Source organism: Mytilus galloprovincialis, chromosome 12 (genome assembly GCF_965363235.1).
Source record: "Mytilus galloprovincialis chromosome 12, xbMytGall1.hap1.1, whole genome shotgun sequence".
NCBI classification, from domain to species: Eukaryota; Metazoa; Mollusca; class Bivalvia; order Mytilida; family Mytilidae; genus Mytilus; species Mytilus galloprovincialis.
In genome coordinates this window covers 69,558,128-69,579,208 of record NC_134849.1, presented here as the reverse complement: position 1 = coordinate 69,579,208, position 21,081 = coordinate 69,558,128, and the positions used below count along the sequence as shown (strand labels likewise).

At 31.4% G+C, this 21,081-nt stretch overlaps 1 protein-coding gene across 1 annotated transcript; it reads right to left on the bottom strand.

Moving 5' to 3' along the window:
- Window positions 1–2,549: 2,549 nt before the first annotated feature.
- On the bottom strand, window positions 2,550–11,683 carry LOC143053747 (uncharacterized). The gene is made up of 9 exons (XM_076226525.1): window positions 11,353–11,683; window positions 9,923–10,229; window positions 9,135–9,334; window positions 8,366–8,569; window positions 7,391–7,865; window positions 5,894–5,988; window positions 4,529–4,703; window positions 3,960–4,058; window positions 2,550–3,266 (listed from the first exon to the last, which is right to left on the bottom strand). Exons 3-9 carry the CDS (start codon window positions 9,138–9,140, stop codon window positions 2,986–2,988), a joined length of 1,335 nt encoding a protein of 444 aa, XP_076082640.1. The 5' UTR covers window positions 9,141–9,334; window positions 9,923–10,229; window positions 11,353–11,683; the 3' UTR covers window positions 2,550–2,985.
- Window positions 11,684–21,081: the final 9,398 nt, after the last annotated feature.

Genomic DNA, 21,081 nt, shown 5'->3' with positions numbered 1-21,081 from the left:
TGACCAAAAACTTTAACCTGAAGAGGGACAGACGGACGAACGGACGGACGAACGGACGAACAGACGAACGGACGCACAGACCAGAAAACATAATGCCCCTCTACTATCATAGATTGGGCATAAAAATAGCTATTGAACAATTCATGTTATTATGTTTTACCTCTGACATTCACAAAATAAAACCCCATAAACTGAAGGTTAACATGAATTGTTACGGATAAAGATGGAAGGACAGATAAACAGAATGATCACTTCTAGTTTGAGTGGGCTCTAATTATTGATCAATATATGTAAACTCTATGCTGGAGGTGACAAAAAATTGTAAGATAAATTGATGCTTCAAACTGTTGTACTTTGGTCATGGAATACCAACATCAAGTCCAAACATTTACAATAAACATAGAAATTTCTTCTTATAATAATCTTCATGTCAATCGAATATATGACAAAATATTGAGGGTCAATGTCAATAGTTTACCATAAACAGCAAGCAGACTTGGGGTAATTGTAATTGTAATCGTTAATCAGCTGTAATTGATTACAATTTTTCAAGTAATCATTGTAATCATTAATCAGCCAAAAATCTGATTACATGTAATTTAATTTAATCAATTACTTTTCAAAATACCCTGTAATCCTGATTACTTTTTGATTACATTCAGATTACAATGAAAAAAAATCTTAAACTGTGTTTACGGTCAATAAATGAACAATTTTGTTATACTTATTTAATAAATATTTACATGTTAAGATAGTTTGCTTTACTTTATAAAGCAATTTAATTGATTTGTATACTTCAGTAAAAAATAAACTGTTACAGTATTGAAAAGTCATCATTTACTTTAAGAAAAGACATATAATACAATTAGTAAAATATGTTGTACTGGCCTTAGTAAAAGATATTGTACATATATTCACAATTAAAGATGTACATATATATATTTGATAATAACTATTATAACCAAGTAATATTATACTTTTCTTTAATTCTGAATTATGATCTTTTGTTAATATGGTGATTTTTGTCAACTTTGAATTTACAGGTAGGAAACCAATTTAGGTTTGTTTTTATTGCAATTTCCAATTGAGTATAGCTGTAGGACAATGTATATGATAAAAGATTAATCAGACATGTGAAAATTGATCTAATTAGCACAAACTAAATTAAAAGTTGGACAAATATCTTGTTCAAGATAAGCAAATTTTTGTATTTTCTTAAACTGGACATGTAAAATGCAATGATTTGTAGGACTTGTATTTTGTTAACAATTTGATTAAACAATTCTATTAAAATTTTACATAGTTTTTAACTGGTAACTTTATTTCATCCATATTTTAACTTCCATAAACTGCACCTTGAAATACATATAAAGTCTCAAAGAGGTCAGGAGACAAACATCAAACTCTTTATAATGCCATATTCAATTGAAGTCAAAATAATTCAGAGATCAATGCTGATAAAGTGTAATGGGTAATAACCAGTGACACAATGTTCATGTATGTATGTTGTGAACTTTTGTGGTTTATTAAATAGATGAAGTTTGAAGTTATCATTTTCTAATATATAAAACAAAATCCTGTCTAAAATGTGCTTTAGTTGTATCAAATGTTAATTCATTCATATCATTCAAAATGTTTGTTTTTTTAAATTCATTGTAATCAGATGTAATCATGATTACTTTGCTAATGTAATGATTAATTTAATCAGACACTTTCAGAAATGATGTAATCATTAATTTAATTTAATCGTACAAATGACAAAGTAATTGTAATTTAATTAATTACATTGAAAGTAATCGGACCCATCTCTGTCAGCAAGCCTTAATTTTGATTGATGATAAACTTCCTGTCTATGGTTGTAAAAGCAATTACCAAGTTTTGAATAAGGTCATAAAAATTATCCTGTAAATTTTTCGTTCTTGAATGCCATAATCATATCAAAACATATGTTTGAATTGAATAATAATGAGCTGCATAACCATTATGAAACATACTGTTAACACACAAGGCATTATATGAAAAATCAGACTGTAAAACAGACTTCATATATCATAAAACCAAATATAAAAAAATCCATCTAAAGATATCAGAGGAGACATTTACAAAATATTTTGTTACAGATGGAAATATTCGCCGACAAAGTCAATGCAACATAAAAAGGAAATATTCACTGAAGAACACAATGCATTTGCTAGTCATTACAATAGTTCACATATTTTTCAGCCTGATAACTATCACAATATAACCATTTATAAGGATGTTTGCTACTCTATTTCAAAATAACTAGCTTTTGAAAATACTAATATAAATTGAGAGGATATGAAAAAAGAAACTAAATAATCAGAATAAAATGAAGGGTCTGTGTGCTTTTTTTTCAAAATCTAAGCTGTTGAAAAATTTGGCAGGTAGTGAATCTATCTAGATTTTTCATAAATATAACATTGACACTTACTTTCTTTCAAAAAGTATGAAAACAATAAAAAAGGATTTTATAACATTTATAATTATGACTATTATAACTATATGTTTTAAAAATATGGACAGAAAATTAGGGGTTTGCAGGCAAAGTTTTTAATGGTACTACATGATTAAAACCAGAGAATTACGAATATTTTGCAAAAATTCAAAAATAAGAGGAGCAAACATCCTTATGAATTGTTTTGTCATTATTTGTTCAATTTGTCCATTATCTCTTTTTTCAGTAATGTTTTCTGATCTTCTTCTTTGGCTGCAATTATGTCACCCAGATCTGCCTTTCTATCCAGCTGAGCTAGTCTTGAAAAAAAGCTAGCAATTTGCTGACCAGAAAGAAAGGTTTTCTTGTCCAATTGACTAAGCTTCCTCATTTCTTCAGCTGCATAAAACAGGTCAACTTTCTTCCCTGTTCTTTTTCCTATATGTCGAACTGTTCTTTCATGTACTGCTTTTGTGCAGTAGAGAAAACTGTCTTTTTCCTTTTGCTTTTTAAAGCCCAACCCATTGGATTTATATATCACCCTCTGTTGAAATATTATTTCCACACTCTGATCTCTGACCATGCTGACCTGATGTTGATGATGGAAAACCATCATTGATCTTTTTGGAATAAATTGTGATGGCAAGATCTGTCAAACATTGTTTTTCAAGTTTGTAATCACAATTTCCCAACAGTAAATGGTTGTCTAAGTTTGATTTTGTAGAAAATTCCCTGACACAACCTTCTACAGGACACATAAAAATAGCCCTCTTCTTTATCTGAGTATTCATGTCAGTACTTTCATTCTCATCTGAAATGGAAAAAAAATAACATTTGTAATAAGTCTGTCAGCAGCATATGATTTCTGTTTTATAGAAATAAAAATATCACAAAGGGTCAAAGACCTATATATAGTTCTCTAAGTTCATCTTTTTTTTCTTAATGTTTGTTTTTACCGTGGCAGAAATTTACTTTGCTTGTAAAACTGGTATGCCTGTTTTGGACAATTGAAATTATCCTATTTTTTCACTTTTATCTAAAAATTTCATGTGATTTTATAACATAACAATTAAACAAGGTGTGACATGAAAAATATTGTTTAAGAAATTGTTTTCTTGTATTGACTTCAAACATGACATTCTTAGTTGAAACACACATCTTATGCACTGATTTATACCACTTGTCAATTCCTAATCGATAGGTAACTACCTCTAAAATGACACCAACATATGAAATTTGCAACCAAGTTTAAACAGATGTTCAGCGGTAAGACATGTGCTACGTGTAAAGCAGGATTTGGCTACTTTTCAAGAGCATTTGCAATCAATCCATTTTTTTGTGGAGTTCTTGCTGCTCAGTTTTTAGATTGTTGTGTTATGTCGATTTCTATTTTTTCCTTTCTAAAATGTTTTAGCATCAAAATTCATTTTGTTTGCTAAATAAAAGTTTGATTGTGTTCAATTGGTATCTATTACCCTCTTTCAAAGCTCTAAATATAACATACCTTCTTGGAATCTAGTAAGAGCAACATCTCTCCAGTCTAAAACAACAGAGAGTTCTTTATTGTTATTGCTTTTGAGTTGTGTCCATAGAATCGTTTTACCTGTGTGATAAAAATAAATGATGCATGTAACTCCTTATATCTAAGACCATTTTCAATTCTAAACAATACATTTTTCAAATTAATTCACAAATGGAAATCAGTTTGCTGGTTATGGAGAAATGTCCGATCAGGAAAAATGTGACAATAAGGTAAACATAAAACCTTGTTTTTGCTATTCTTAAAAAGTTATATAAAGTTTCAAAATATATTATCTTTATTTACAAAAATGATTTAAGAGGATGTGTATAAAATATACAAACTTGTAGTTAATGAATTGGCAATCATACCACATTTACTTATTTTATTCTTATAATGTTAAATGCCATTTTTGGTCCAATTTATCTGATTCAAATGCCTCCACATTAAGAAAGATTTCTCTACTATCCTGAAACTAAAAGTCTGACAAAAGGACAATCAAGTGTATATTCCCTTTTTTATAATGCAGATTTTAAAATCATGTGAAATCTTACCCTCTCCAATGTTATATGCTTTCCAAACAACTACAGCATCTTCTGTAAACTTTAAGTTGTGCAAAGAAGTAATCTCTGGAATGTTACTTTTTATAATATTGGCTCCACTATCAAGGTTGGTCACAGCATTCACAACTTTCACTTTATATTTCCCTTGTTGGTTCTGGTCAATTGCCTATTACAAAATTCATCAAAAATATAATTCAAGAGTAACTTGGGAATGTGTCTTTAAAACATTTATTAGTTTTCTCACAAAGGAGATTACTGTAGGATCACCAGCTGTATGTTGAAGTAAAATGGGAGGTAACTCTGGTAACGGTAATAAGGGATTACATTAAATGTATAAGCTTTTGAAACATGATACCAAATCTTATTATTTATATAAACTAGATACTTGTACACCAATAAATGATGACTGCAACACCATTTTTATATAATTGGATCAGTTATTTACTTTATAACAATTGACAATTAGTGATGACAAGTACATCAGAGAAGGAACAAGTGAAACTGTGAGCTACTGCTCACTGATGATACCCCCGCCGCAAGTGGATAATATTAATAGTGTAAAAATATGCAAGTGTTCGGTAAACAGGAAGTTGTCGAGTGATGAATCTGAAAACGCATCACACGGTATAGCTGACTTATAAAAATCCTGAAACCAAATTTCAGAAATCCTTGTATAATATTGTAGTTCCTGAGAAAAATGTGACGAAAATTTTTAACTTGGTTATCATGTGTAAAATCATACAAGTGTTCGGTAAACAGGAAGTTGTCGAGTGATGAATCTGAAAACGCATCACACGGTATAGCTGACTTATAAAAATCCTGAAACCAAATTTCAGAAATCCTTGTATTGTAGTTCCTGAGAAAAATGTGACGAAAATTTTTAACTTGGTTATCATGTGTAAAATCATACAAGTGTTCGGTAAACAGGAAGTTGTCGAGTGATGAATCTGAAAACGCATCACACGGTATAGCTGACTTATATAAATCCTGAAACCAAATTTCAGAAATCCTTGTATTGTAGTTCCTGAGAAAAATGTGACGAAAATTTTCAACTTGGCTATCATGTGTAAAATCAGACAAGTGTTCGGTAAACAGGAAGTTGTCAAGTGATGAATCTGAAAACGCATCACACGGTATGGCTGACATATTTAAATGTTGATACCAAATTACAGAAAGGGTGGATGTGTAGTTCCTGAGAAAAATGTGACGAAAGTTTCATGGGACGGACTGACTGACGGACTGATGGACGGACTGACAGACGGACTGACAGACAGAGGTAAAACAGTATACCCCCCCTTTTTTAAAGCGGGGGTATAATAATACAAACTGAAATGAATAATAGTATATTATAACAACCTGCTTCATTTGCTGTGCAGTAATAACATCATTCCCTTCGTTCACATATCTTTTTATTGAAGACTTGATGTGAGATGCCTTCCTGTCACAGGGACCTGAAAACAAAAATAAAGAAATTTTAAAATCTTGGCAATTCCAATGATGTCATGCTTTACATAATTTCTATCAAATTTTTAGAGGTTGGTTATTGTAAAATAGTAAGACAATAAAATATCTTAGTACTGCTTACTCCAATGTAAGAATAAAAAAAAATACATTATTACTATAGTGTTTTAAAATTACTGATAGCTGTTATAAAACTATCATAAAATAGGGTAAAAATTATAATTTGGCATTAAAATTAGAAAAATCATATCAGAGGTAACATGTGTACTAAAATTCAAGTTGATTGGACTTCAACTTCATAAAATAAACAGCTGCGCCATGAGCGCATGATACACTCGACGTCTTGTGTGGAAGTTTTATGCAATAATCATCAATAGTTTCTGAGAAAGTTTTAAGCAATAACCATTTATTGTTTTTGAGACATGGTGGGACATGTGAAACCCCCCAATCCTGTTTTTTTTTTACAAATATCACTAAAATAAAATTTTGAATCAAACCAAAAGCTAAACAGATCTTAATTAGATTAATATAACAAAGAAGTGTGTAAAGTTTTAAGCAATAATCATAAGTCGTTTTTGAGATACGGCGCGACATGTAAAAAACCCTCCCCCTTTTTTACAAAATACTCAATAACTCAAAAATGAAATTTTGAATCATCACCAAAAAGTATACAGATATTAAGATTAATAGAACTAAGAAGTGTGTAAAGTTTTAAGCAATAATCAAGAATCGTTTTTGAGATACGGTGCGATATGTGAAAAAAACACACCCCTGTTTTAGTTATAAAGTGTCGTAACTCAAAAAGTTTAAATCTTTTTTACATAAAAAAGTATACAGATCATTTGACCATCATAAAAAACAGCTATACTAAGTTTCATGAAATTTAGATAAGTCGTTCTCAAGTTACAGTGCGACATGTTTACGCCGGACAGACAGACGGACGGACAGACAGACGGACGGAACAACAGACGGACGGACAGACATCGAACATTTGTATACCATAATACGTCCCGTCAAAATTTGGACCGGCGTATAAAAACTACCTCGACCAAAAACGAGGATAAATGGAGCATAAAAAATCTTTCATATTCACAGGACTAAATATTACATTGAAAGCTGGTGACATCTTTCAGATAAGCATGTCAAGTTCTACCCCATCTGTGAAATGGATATTCTATTGAATGTTTTTTTTAGGGATTGAATGCCATTTCCTATTGACCACCTAGAAATCATCAGACACAAAATTTGCTTGCAAAAAATACTTTGAAATGGTCATTTTATTAATTTTTGTATTGACTGGTCTACATGTAAGTTGGACTATTTTGTCTACTTGATTCAGCTTTATATGTATTTTCTTTAATTAAACAGACAAATAAAAAATTCTTGTCTCACCTTTCCCATTTTGAGCTTCTGAGAAATTATAAGTGTCCAATAAATTCCCCAATCCACTGTGAAGCTGAGTCAAGGTTGTTGAAGATTTGTAACATCCAACAGCAAATAGATGGAACTTGTTTAAAGTTGGAAGCACTTTTACCAAATCAGTTACTACATCTACCATTATTTGAGAAGTTACATCTGCATCTTGGGAAATTGGATTTTCAAAGATATGAACGTGTGTGATACTATCAAATGTAACACCTTTCTTCATAAGTGACACACTGATATGCCAGTTAATTCCACGTTTTGCATACCAATCCACCTGACCTTCTCGATATTTTCTTGGCAAGAACTTCATTGCCCAGTCAAATGTTATTAAGGCCTCATTTTCATTCATCTTATCAGTTAAGTTACGCCTTGCTTCCTCTTGATTACATGCCCTAACAAGGTGTTTTTTCCATTCCTTGATGTCATCTATAGTTTTTTCAACCTACAAATATTTCAAAAGATTAAATATGAACATCAAGATGTAGATTTGGATCTAGGATACTTAGTGCACACTTTTACAATGAGTTACAGATCATGTTTGACACTTTTTTTAGTGAATAATGGCTCTTGGACAAAGAAAATTTCATGAAACTGTTTCATGTTTTGACTGATTTTCTATTTTATCCTGTATTTAGATGATACTTAAAATGTGTAAGAATATAATTATGTAGGCAAATGAGTTATAGATCTATGTTCACATACTGCTAAAGAAATTATATTCAACATACAATTTTTTATTTTAAAAACAAATACATTTTTATTTTATGTTTTACCAGAAAAAAAATCAAATTTATAGTCCGTTTAACTCACTATTAACTTTTTTGATTTTCTATGTGACAAACGATATATTTTTATTATAAAATTTATCTGAAGTAAAGTTTCCCATTGGTAAACTTCAACATTTCTAATTCTAATTATACATAGAGATGGATTGGAACTTACTGTATAAAGCACCGAATCTCTATTCTCCCATGTGTTGGCAATAACTTTTGTTAGCAACATATCAAACAGATCTGCCATATCTGAGCAGCTGTTACATTGGCTGTCATGCTCATGGTCACATACTCCTTTAAAGCATGGATCACTAGTGCTCAAAGCATATGGTGCACAATGGTCAGCAACTGTTGAAGTTAGCCTCACATGAATCTGAAAATTTAAAGCTAAACTATATGTTCATGATAATATTTTGTGTAAGTAAATGACATTTATTGGTTGTCTAGTGTCCAGTGGCATGAAATATGCATATAAAGGACTTCGTTATGATTAAAGAATAATCGCCATGCTTTGTACTAGACCATTAAACATTAATTAAGCCAGATTTTTAATTTTCTAACGCACAGGACAACAGTTTACGGAGACATGTCGAACAAATCAATCTCTGGGCCAGCAGTCTTTGTTTTTTCTCCAAAATGCTATGCGTTAAAAATGTAGAATTTTTTAATGTGCTAACACATAACAGAAAAGTTCACAAAAAGACATATCTCCTCACCTGGACCTGGACACATTATTCAAAATCAGGTTATCAGTCTTTGTTCTTTTAATCCTTGATGCATGTATAAAGCAGAGATACAGCAAATATCATTTTTTAAGTTTTTGGACTGACCCTGCAAGGGTTCGAACCCACAATCTCTTGTATTTATGGTGGGCAATCACTGCTGTGATTTTAAAATGACATAAGAAAATGCTCAAATAATTAAAAAAAAACACTTACTTTCATATCTGTTTTTAAGTACTACTTTGCCTCCTGAAGTCTTGCTTTCAGTGCTTGTGTATCCTCAGGTAATAGGACAACTAATTTCTCCAACTCAACAAAAGCCCTGCCTCCCTCTGTTATGTAATTGTCAAGTCCTTCCATACTTTTTCTCACTGATGCTGCACACTCATCTAAAAGTTTATATAGGGTGCTTGTGTCTGCAAACATAATCAACATTTTAAAGATGTTATTGATAAATCTAAATCAAAAGCACATCAATGTGAAAATATTTTTTAATCTAATAAAGCCCATTGTACACTGGTAATGCAGATTTAGAGTTAAATTTTACATGTTCTGCATATGCACCTTACATGTATTATATAGTCCTCTTGTGCATAGAACATGTAGAAAGACATATAACTGTAGTCTGTATACCATAACGCATCCTTTTGTGGCATATAAGACTACATAATATTTAGAATGACAGTAATAAATTTTATTTTTTTACCCTATGTGTCTCAATTGGTGTGTACCATTTTATGACATGACAATGTTCCATTTTTTATCAAATTATTTCCCACAATATTCAGAGGTCAAGACTTCACTGTTTTTCAAATGATGATATAACTATAAAGCATATGCGGATGAAATCTATGATACTTATTATATATATATATATATCAAGTTCAATTGTAGGCTAAATTTGAATTTACCTTTAAAGAGTTATGCCCCTTTGTGTCTACAAGCGGGACAATTGGGTATCTGTATTAAAAGGATTGACTTTCTTTAGTTTAGGATAAACTTACCTAAAGGTTTAACCTGATCTTCTTCACACAATTGGTTGTACTGTTTGATGATGGAAACTGGTGCGATGGATCGAACTACATTTGGTATATTTCTGATTTCTCCAGTTGATAATCTTAGAGTTTTATCCCCAAATGGTAGGTCCTTGATGATTTGATTAGATGTTATAAAATCTATAAAATGTTCTAAACATTTAGCATCAAACTTCTATCTCTGTTGTTTTGAGGGCTGAACTGGCTGTCCTGCACCTGACTTGTCTGTGTGTCTTTTAGCCTCATAGTACCTCCATTGTGTAATATTGGGAATCATCTATAAAAAAAAAATTGACATTTTTTTCTTTTCAGATATTTTTGTGAAATCACGAAGAGCAGAGCACTCACTTAGAAGTTTTGCCTATTTCCCTTGCCTTATCATTGAACTTATTCTAAAGTTTGTAACATGAAGGTTTTGCAACTATCACACTAACTAAACTGAAAATAATGTAGTCTCAGATGCATGATTTTTTTATTAGTTGAACTAGTGGCTTTGAACTAGCTGTTGATGATTTTGAGTACTCTCAGATCAGTACTTAGGGTCTTTTGTTGTTGGGATATATATACAAGTACCCGGTGATGTGCACTCTGTGTTTTTGTTAGATGTATGTTATTTGTATATCCATCTGATAAGCCTTTTTCAACTGATTTTTATACAATTATAAAAAAAATTTGTATACATTTTGTATTGGTAATGTTCATGTTGTCGTTTCAATGGGATTTTATTTTTGAATTATTGGGGTTCTTAAATGTTGAATGTAACAATGTACTAAGTTTTTGTATATAAACTAGACTGTTTGTTTTCTCATTTGAATTATTTTACTTTTGTCATTTCGGTGTCTTTTATAGCTGACTTTGAAGTATGAGCTTTGCTCATTGTTGAAGGCCATACAATGAACTAAAGTTGTTAATTTCTGTGTCATTTGGTCTCTTGTGGAGAGTTTTCTCACTGGTAGTCATACCACATATTTTTTTATAAACAAAATCAATGTTGTATGATATATATAGTCAGAAGAACCAGGCCTGACAGACATTTGCCCCTTACAATCTTTCCAAACACTAAATACAATTGACCTGTTGCTTATAGTATCAAATGTAATGTAACAAACTGTCAAATTTAACAAAAAAATTTCAATGACCAATGAACCATGAAAATGAGTTCAAGTCAGATAATACTTTACAGACAGACATGTACACCTTACAATATTAATTGTTCCATACACTAAAAACAGCTGACCTATTGCTTTAAATATTTGGAAAACCAACCAAAGCACAAAAATCTAACAATGATTGAATGAATAATGAAACATAAAAATGAGGTCAAGGACAGATGATATTAGATGTAAGACATTTAGTCTAAAATTAACCTTCATGGAATTCTATCTAAGAATAATCCTTACCTTTCTTAATGCATCATAGTTTAGTTGCTCAGTGAGGATAGATAAGACCTGTCGTCTGAACATCCATGTATCAGCCTTAGTGTATATTTCTAGAAGTGTCTTCATGGTATTGTCTTTCAATAATTCTGGATAAAGTTCAGCTTCTAGAAATGGTGCCTCACCTGGAAAAATTGTTTCAAAAACAGAGTTAAGGCACTGCCTAGCCTTGAGTTTATATCTCTGAATGGTTCTTGCACTAGCACTCTTCAAAGGTCCCTGGATCTTCTTAACTGGACTAATTCCAGACAGGCTTAAAAATTCATTAAGTTTGTCTAATTTTTCAATTACACAAACTAACGCTTCTGAAACCTGACTACCCCCTGCAAGTGACTGGTCTGTTTCCTGACTGAGGACTAAATCATCTATGAAACTCTTTCGCCTGCAATTTACATTGTACATTAATTGAAATTGATCACTGTAGTGTAAAAATAAGGTTGAGTGACTAATAAACTGATCTTTTTATAAAAAAAAAATCCCAACAAAAATGTATCCATAGTACATGGATGCCCAATTTGCACTGTCATTTTCTATGTTCAATGGACAGTGAAAATGGGATAAAAACTCCAATTTGGCATAAAAGTTATAATGATCATATCATAGGGAACATGAGTACTGAGTTTCAAGTTGATTGGACTTCAACTTCATCAAAACATCTACATGTACCTGGAACAAAATATTTAACCTGAAGTTGGACAGTCAGACAGACGAACGGACACACAGACCAGGAATCATTATGCACATAAATGGGGCATAATTATTGTTTTACACTTTCAGTTGTATGTTAAACATGTACATGTCATCAAGTGTTTTTTTTAAAGAACTGACATACTCCATGTTCCTAAATTCAAGAGGAAAGCTTCAAGTAACTTGACATAGTTTTAAACTTGTGCTATAATCTAAAACAGTAATACATTCAACTAGATTGACCTTGACCTATTTGTACCTAAATTAGGCTGTTAGTTTTCTCGTTTGAATTGTTTTACATTGTCATTTCAGGGCCTTTTATAGCTGACTATGCGGTATGGTCTTTGCTCATTGTTGAAGGCCATACAGTGGACTATAGTTGTTAATTGCTGGGTTATTTTGGTATCTTGTGTAGAGTTGTCTCACTGGCAATCATACAACATCTTCTATTTTCAGGGATGATTCCACTATATAGTTTAGGCCCGCTAAGCCGCCCTTAAATCTGACAGCGGCCCCAAACAAATGTTTGTGAATAATAAATTCCCAATTCAGGAAAATAAAATAAAAATCGGTATTTCCGGAAAAGTTTCAGGTCACCGATTACGGCAACTATAATTTTTCATAGTTTGTCGTCAAAACGTAGTAAAATCCGGATAAGAATGCTGACTACGATCGCATTTTTATTAACAACGATTTAATTATGTCAACGTAAGGTAAACAATTTAAGCAGCCGGATTTAATTGAATAAAATTTTATGGGAGTATTTGAATTAAAAAAAGTAGATCGCTAAGCAGGTTGATCAAAAACATGCTTTTTTTCAAAATTGGTGTCAAAGCAGACCTCGGCAAAGAACAAATTCAAATTTTGATATAACATGGATGAATAAATTTTAATGGGCGCCGATCTTCTAAAAGTAGATCGCCCAGCAGAGCCGGTTATGTAACTTGATTAAAACTTGTTTTGTAAAAGAAGTTTGCTCTATTTCCTCAAAAGACAAAAGTTTGAGCGTTTTTGAAAATAATATTGATGATAGACCATTCCTGAAATGAGCCCCCCCCCCCTAAAATACGATGTCATCTTTATGGAACTGTTTCAAAAGATATAAAAATGATCCAAATAATTTTAAAGTTCACTGGTGTCTGGTGCAATTGCTTTAAATATCTTATCAATTAAGTATATACCTTTTGTAATTGCTTTTCTGATTTCGACAATTGGCCAGTTCAATTTGAAATCCATTTGAATCAAGGTAAGTTTATAAAGATGATCTGTTGAAAAAATACCCAATGGATGATTTTTTCAATGGTTAATATGGCAAGCCGTTTTGCTATTTAATCTGACTTCAAGATATCTTATATAATAGTTCATAAGATATCTTATAAAGTTTGTAAGATATCTTATAAAGTTTATAAGATATCTTACATGATAGTTCATGAGATATGTTATAAAATTTATGAGATATCTTTTATAGTTTATAAGATATCTTATATTTTTCTTATAATCGATATTAGATATCTTATATCATATAAGATATATCATTAGAGACATTGTATAGAAATTATAAGATAATTCATATAATATATGTTATAATATTTTCTTAAGATGATATCCAATAAACTATATAAGGTATCTTGTATAAAAAATATTTATAAGATATTTCATATACTTAATGAGATATCTTATAAACTTTAGAAGATCTTATAAGTATATAAGATATCTAAGTATAAAACATATAAGATATCTTATTAAATGTATAAGATATCTCATATAATATATAAGATACCTCATATAATATAAGATATCTCATATAATATATAAGATAGCTTTAAAAAAATTAATTATATAAGATATCTCATATATTAAATGAGATATCTTATAAAAATCGTATATGTTTTATAAGATATCTTATATGAGATAATTTGAGATAATTTGAAATTCGAATAAATATCTAAACTGCTTGCCATAGGTTTATGTTAGCTGGTATATATGCATTGTTTACCATTGTTTACCAAAGTTAAGATGATAGTGCATCATGTGCAATGGTATTCATGTATTAACTTCCCTGGTTTGAATCCAATAACTTCTTCAATCAGTGTACAGATGGAAATTCATATACATTTTCCGTTTTTACAGGTCGGGAAAATGATATTATTTCGTTTTAGATTGTATGCATAACAAATTCCCAATTGGGATAAAAATTCCCAATTTGATGTTCAAGGGACCCATTTGAAAACACCTGGAATCATCCCTGATTTTTATAATTAACATATTTTTGCTTAACACTGTTACAAGATGAACATTTTTTTTATACAACTTTGTAAATAATCACAGATTTTAGTGATTTAACTACATGTTACATGTAGCTTGAAAAAATCAAGGATGATGGGGCTAGTTGTTTTTAAATAATAGCTCATTTGTAAAGCTAAATATGGAAAAGTATGACATGTTTGATCTGATACAATATAAATCATATCTTTCAAAAACATTTCATGGTATTTATCTTTCTTTTTCTCCTGTTAGTAATAGACATACATGTATGCTCTTCATCTGCTTCAACCTGCAAACTTTCAATAAAGAAATGCATTTACTTTTAATATCAGGCTCAAACTTGCAAATTTTTTGGTTGTTGAAGGCCTTACTTTGACCTATGATGATTTAGTTTTACAAATTGTGATTTGGATGGAGAGTTGTGTCATTGGCAGTGACGGGCACTCTTCCATTATCTAGTGTAAAGTGTGTATGACCATCATGTACATGTATATGTATAATACGCAAGAATTACAGCTAATTTCCTAATGCTTGTAGAGTAAAACTTTGGCTAGCTTGTTTGCTTTGTTTGTATAAATGTTAGCTCAAACATCGTAATTAAGATTGACATCTGTAGACAATATAGGCATGCATTATTAAAGCAGTACATATTATATTTAAATTTGATTGCAAGTAATTCAATTAAAATTGTCAGTATACAAACAAAGCCAGCAAGCAAACCAAACTGAAAGTCTTACCCTACATGCATTAGAAAATTAGCTGTAAAGCTTTTGTTTGTCAGAATTTAGATTTGTCACAGTTATAGTATTTGGATTCCTATGATTATAAAAAAAATCTATTGTAGGAAAAAATAAAAATATATGCCTAAAATGGCAAATATCAGTTTAACTACATGCATGACATGTCTGGACATTTATATCTTAAATATTTTGGTAGCTTGCATTGGACATAAAAAGTTTTTTGAAAGTATACAACTGTAAACATACATGTACATGGTCAGGTTGACTATAGCTATCTACTGTAGTTCTGCTGCTGAATTCTGGAACATTATCTGTCATTTCATGGTCAGATATATGTGTCTCTTGTCTCAAATATGGTTGCTGATCACCCTGGAAAAAATGTGTATATTTTAACTGACTAAGTCCCTCTAGCTATTTTTAAACATGTATATCATTGCAGTTTGACATCAATCTTGTAAAGTTTTATAATTGTATACCTGGCATGAAGTTTCATAGAAGAACTCACAAATTAGAATCATGTACTGTCTCTGGTGGCCATATTTTTTTAAAATTTGGAATTGTATCATTATCTAAATTTCATATTTTTTCTGACATGCAGTCTATATATTTATGTACAAAAATGTACTTTTAAATACTCATAGGCGTATCCAGGAAAGGGGGGATTTGGTTGATTATGTGGGGAATCACTGAAGCATGACTGCAGAGCCCCTCCCCCCTTACATGTAGGTCAGTTCAAGGGCTTATGAAAAGTTCTGGATCCGCCACCTGATACATAAGAATAAAAGTGATTCGTAATACCCAACAGTAATTCAATTTTAATATCCACAAACTTGAAGAAGGTGTTTCAACATATACAGTACTACTAGCATATTAGAATTCCTTGAATTAAAAGTGCAGTGAATACATGTACATGTATACTTTTTGTATACTGCAGACAGTAGTCAATTGTTGTTTACTTTTACAAGAGTTTCCTTGAAAACATAATTATATATGATCTTACCTGCACTATTTTAGATACAGCTAATTTATAAAAGATAATTCCTCACACTGAGCTTGTTTCAATAGACTTTTTCTGCACTTTGTACAAAGACCTGAATTTAAAAAAAAATAATATCATTGAAGTTGCCTCAACAAAATCATACATGCAAATATTGTCATGATTGTGTATTTTTGAAATGTACATGTAATCTGAGACTTCTAATCACATACCCTGGTACATATGTGTAAAAAAAAATAGATGCACCAGTAATATCGTATGATATATAATTTTTCTTTTAGACTTAATCAAGTTTATTAAGTTTTGTAAGTGATTAAAAAGGCCAATTGATATAAAATATGTCTGCTAAATGTACAATGTAACATGCTGAAATAATTTAACTTCTTTTCATTGATTTTTTTTTCATAAGGCATTGTGACTTTATACTGAAGTAGGTATAGTAAAAAATACTTTGGGGTAGATGAAGGCAAGCTAAATGCATATACAGGATGAATACATATGATTTGTAATGATGATAAACAATGCATGAATAAAGACCTACTTTAGACATGGTAGGCATTGACACACTGAGACAGATTTTATAATTTGAAAGTTTACTCCAAATAAGTAACATATATGGTATTAGCAAATGGCTGTTGGTTTATAAAATTTGTATTTCTAGTAAAGAAAAAGGCTATTGTGTCGTCCGATCACAAATGTTTTGCTTAGGAGTGTTGTCCAATGCAATATCATGGCATATGGGACCACCATAAAAAAACATTGTGATAGAAAGGAGGTGCACAATGACAATTGTATGCTTAAAACATGAAAGATTTTATGCAAGTTTCATTGAATTTTGTTTTTCTAGGAATTTGCAGATAAGAGAAAGTGTTATGATGACCCCCTTTTTAATGGTATAGGGATCGTTCGCCCTGATTACATGTTCGCCCTAGGTTCGTTCGCACTGAGTTTGTTCGCCCTGGTAATCTGTTCGCCCTGAGTTCGTTCGCCCTATTTTCATTTATGATATGTACAATGCATATGTTACATTAATGAAAGAAATATATATTTATATATATTAAAATTTATGTATATCTATTAAAAGTTAAATACAGAATAATTAATGAAATAAAATTCTTGGCTGCATTGTTACACTTTATTTTATAATTACTTTTAATTACTGTTGATTGAATTTTGATTGCTGATAATTTGAAATCTTTGATATCACTGATTGTTATATGAATTGTCTTTGATGGATTAATAATGAAAATAACATTTTTCTCAAATAAAATTTTTACGAAGTTATTGCCAAACTGTACAAGCCGTCCGACAACCCACTAGACAACGTTCAGCCGCTGCAGTAAAGAATTTTAGATCAATTAACACTTTGAACTTTGAACACTTTCTTATGTATAACTTTAGTGCTCCTAATGTATCATTTTTATTGATCAAATCATGTGTGGAAATGTAAAGTAAAAGGATGTGTGATAGTGATTTCCTAGTAACGTAATTACATACAGATACTAACTTAGTTCTCAATAGTTCGTAAATATTCGGCGAAATTGTATACTGACTTCAACATATTCAATTAAATACACACAACACAACACTATAATAAAAAATAAAAATCAGGGCGAACAGGTATCAGGGCGAACGGTCTCAGGGCGAAACGGAACTAGGGCGAAAAGTAACTAAGGCGAACCGAAATCAGGGCAGACGGACCCGGATTCCTTTTTAATGGTCACCCCATGAAAACAATTAAATAAATTTCGTACTTACCAGTTCCAACAGGTAAAACAATTCCAGTGCAGTGGCGGATCCAGCCATTTTAAAAAGGGGGGGTTCCCAACCCAGAGTAAAAGGGGGGGGGGGGGGTTCCAGCTATATGCTCCCATTCAAATGCATTGATCGGCCAAAAAAAGGGGGGGTTCCAACCCCCGGAACCCCCCCCTCTGGATCCGCGCCTGCAGTGTTGTTGAATATAGCAGAGACATATGTGTATATATGTCTCTGAATATAGTTTTCACTTGAGGAGATGATATATATCTTTCTGTTTTGCAGTTCTGGCCTGAATGGTAACATACAACACTTGGTACACTGCAGATTCTTTTCATACATCGTTTCTTGTATGCATTTCGAAATTCATGTACGTGTGAAGAACAAATTAATGTTCTTAAACAATAAAAACCCAGTTCCTGGTGAAATACCACATGAAGTCAAAAAAATAGATTGATCCTCGGTATTGAAAGTGTCAATAGTAAACAGTTCAGATGAACATTCCAAATGGGGAAAATCTGGCAGGGAAGATTTAGAAAAATTACAAGTTCTGCACTCATTCAACCCTGCCATCATGCATGGCAAATCATACAAGGGCTGTTATAAGTTATACCACAGTTTTTAAATACTACATGACAATCATCATCAACAGTTTTCTCTGTTAAATTAAATTAACTGGATCTATCATCTGCTGGAACTTTGTTTATGTTTTCCCGCCTATTTGTACTTCCAACAGGAGAGTTCCAAAAATTGTTAAAGGGAGACAACTCAAACATAATTTTAGAGCAAATTTGACAGAAAACAGGTTATTTTAAAACCAGTTTTCTCGAAATGTCTTGATGATCCCATTTTATTTTTTTTACAGAAATAAAACCATATTTTTAGAGAACAATTTCATATAACTGATATAGGCAAATGCCCTCTGCTTTTTTAAATATACTTTCATATTTCAAGATGGCAACATATGAGATCCATATGACATATATTGATATAAATTGTCTTTATTCCTTTCATGCAGACAAATCTTTTGAAAATCTTATTACATAGAACTGATTCAAAGATTGGTTTAAATTCTATATAGTTGTGTCTTTGTTTTAAGTCCGTATTTTGATCCCAAGATTGGTCTAATTTCTGTGTAGTTGTGTCTTATGTTTTAAGTCCGTATTTTGATCTCTAGATTGATTTAATTTCTGTGTAGTTGTGTCTAATGTTTTTTAAAAGTCCGTATTTTGATCCCAAGATTTGTTTATTAAATTCTATATAATTGTGTCTAATGTTTTAAGTCCGTATTTTGATGCCATGATTGGTTTAAAATCGATATAGTTGTGTCTAATGTTTTAAGTCCGTATTTTGATCCCAAGATTGGTTTAAATTCTATATAGTTGACGTGTCTAATGTTTTAAGTCCTTATTTTGATCCCAAGATTGGTCTAATTTCTATATAGTTGTGTCTAATGTTTTAAGTCCGCATTTTGATCTCTATACATGTAGATTGGTCTAATTTCTATATAGTTGTGTCTAATGTTTTATGTCCGTATTTTGATATCTAGATTGTTTTAATTTCTATATAGTTGTGTCTAATGTTTTAAGTCCGTATTTTGATCTCTAGATTATCATGTGTGAGCTAGGTGTAGAATTGAGAATTGAAACGGGGAATATGTCAAAAAGACAACAACCAGACCAAAGAGCAAAAAATAGTCCAAGGCCAACAATGGTTCTTTAATACAGAGAGAAAATCTTGCACTCAGAGGCGGGCTTCAGCTGGCCCCCGGCCCTAAATAATAATGTATACTAGTTCAGCAAAATGGACGCTACACTTAACTCCGAAACATACAAATAAACCAAAAAAAAACCAAAAAAAACACAAGACTAACAAAGTCTACAGGTTCCTGACTTGGGACAGGCGCAAAAATGTGGCGGTTTTAAACATGTTTTGTGAGATCTTAACCATTCTCTATACTTCTTTCCAATGTGGAATAAACAAATGCACAGCAATACGCACAAAGTCCGAGTTAAAAAAGGTAACTGAAGAAACTATAAGCAAAATTACAATGATCAACATGAAATAACAAAAGACTAATGGCAGTTACTGACATGCCATCTCCAGACGTCAATAAAACGGACCGACAGATTAAGTCCTCATATGGATTGCAGATGGTTAACCATCTTGGATTTTTGAGAAAATTCTATGCAAAATTGAACTAGTTAAAATATGTATGTTTCAAAGAGCAGAAACGTCTTAAGTATTGGTACATCTAGTATGTAAAAATTCGAGGAAAGTAAACATTTTGGATATAAGGCTGTTGACACACGAAAATAGTAATTGAAATAGCGATCATCTGGGATTTTAGGTCAACCCTATGTGGAAAAAAATTGTAAACATTGGATAGATCTATGTTATTTAGGTCTATCCAATGTTTAGATATTTTTCTGGTCCTAGGACAAACTAGAACTCGGGGAGGATGTCTTCTTGAATATTGGAAATGTCTTTGTAAACTAAGTTTAGTAGCGGTCTACAACTTGAAAATGGAACTGATCCTTTGTAATATAAGCTTAGAGTTAATAAACACCAGTAATAAATCATGGCAAACTATAGGAACATTATAATAGAAGTGGTAAACATATTTGATATTCGGCAGATCCTATGTTCGTTAGTATCAGGAGCAGTGATGAAGTTCGTACGTTGACCTCTAGATGCCCGAGGCCGTGTTCACACCAAACGACGTGTACAGTAAACATGTTTACATTTGGTTTAATGTAATGTACACTAGTTTCACATTAAATTTGTTCACATCTATACACCTTATTTCGCTACCTGTACATAAGATTTGTTCACACTTGTAAACTATATGTCATTTAAATGTTCATTACGTAGAACCGAATTTCGAACAACTTTTCTAGCAGTTAGGGAACGACCACTTGACTTTAAAAAAAAGGTGGGATTGATTTTTCGACAAGTTGATTAAAAACAAATCGGATCATACAGATGATTAGAATGAACAAATATTCTGAATCCAAAGTTTCCCCATACATTATAGTGTTAAATATTGAAATTGTACCATCGAACAAAAAACTAAATGTAAACTTTCGCGCGAGAAAAAAATCTGACTCAGAACACCCCCCCCCCCCCTTTGCCCCCCCCTTTTTTTAAAGTTAAGTGGTCTTTTTTAATAAAGTAATTTTGGATTATTTATAGTAGTTTGAAGATGTATCGATTACGATTATTAAAAACGTAGGCTGCATCAGCGTG

Coding starts and splice junctions, on each gene's coding strand:
- LOC143053747 (XM_076226525.1), bottom strand. Junction 7,866..8,365: donor GAGATTCGGTGCTTTATACA/GTAAGTTCCAAT, acceptor AAATATTTGTAG/GTTGAAAAAACTATAGATGA. Junction 5,989..7,390: donor AGAAGCTCAAAATGGGAAAG/GTGAGACAAGAA, acceptor TTTTGTTTTCAG/GTCCCTGTGACAGGAAGGCA.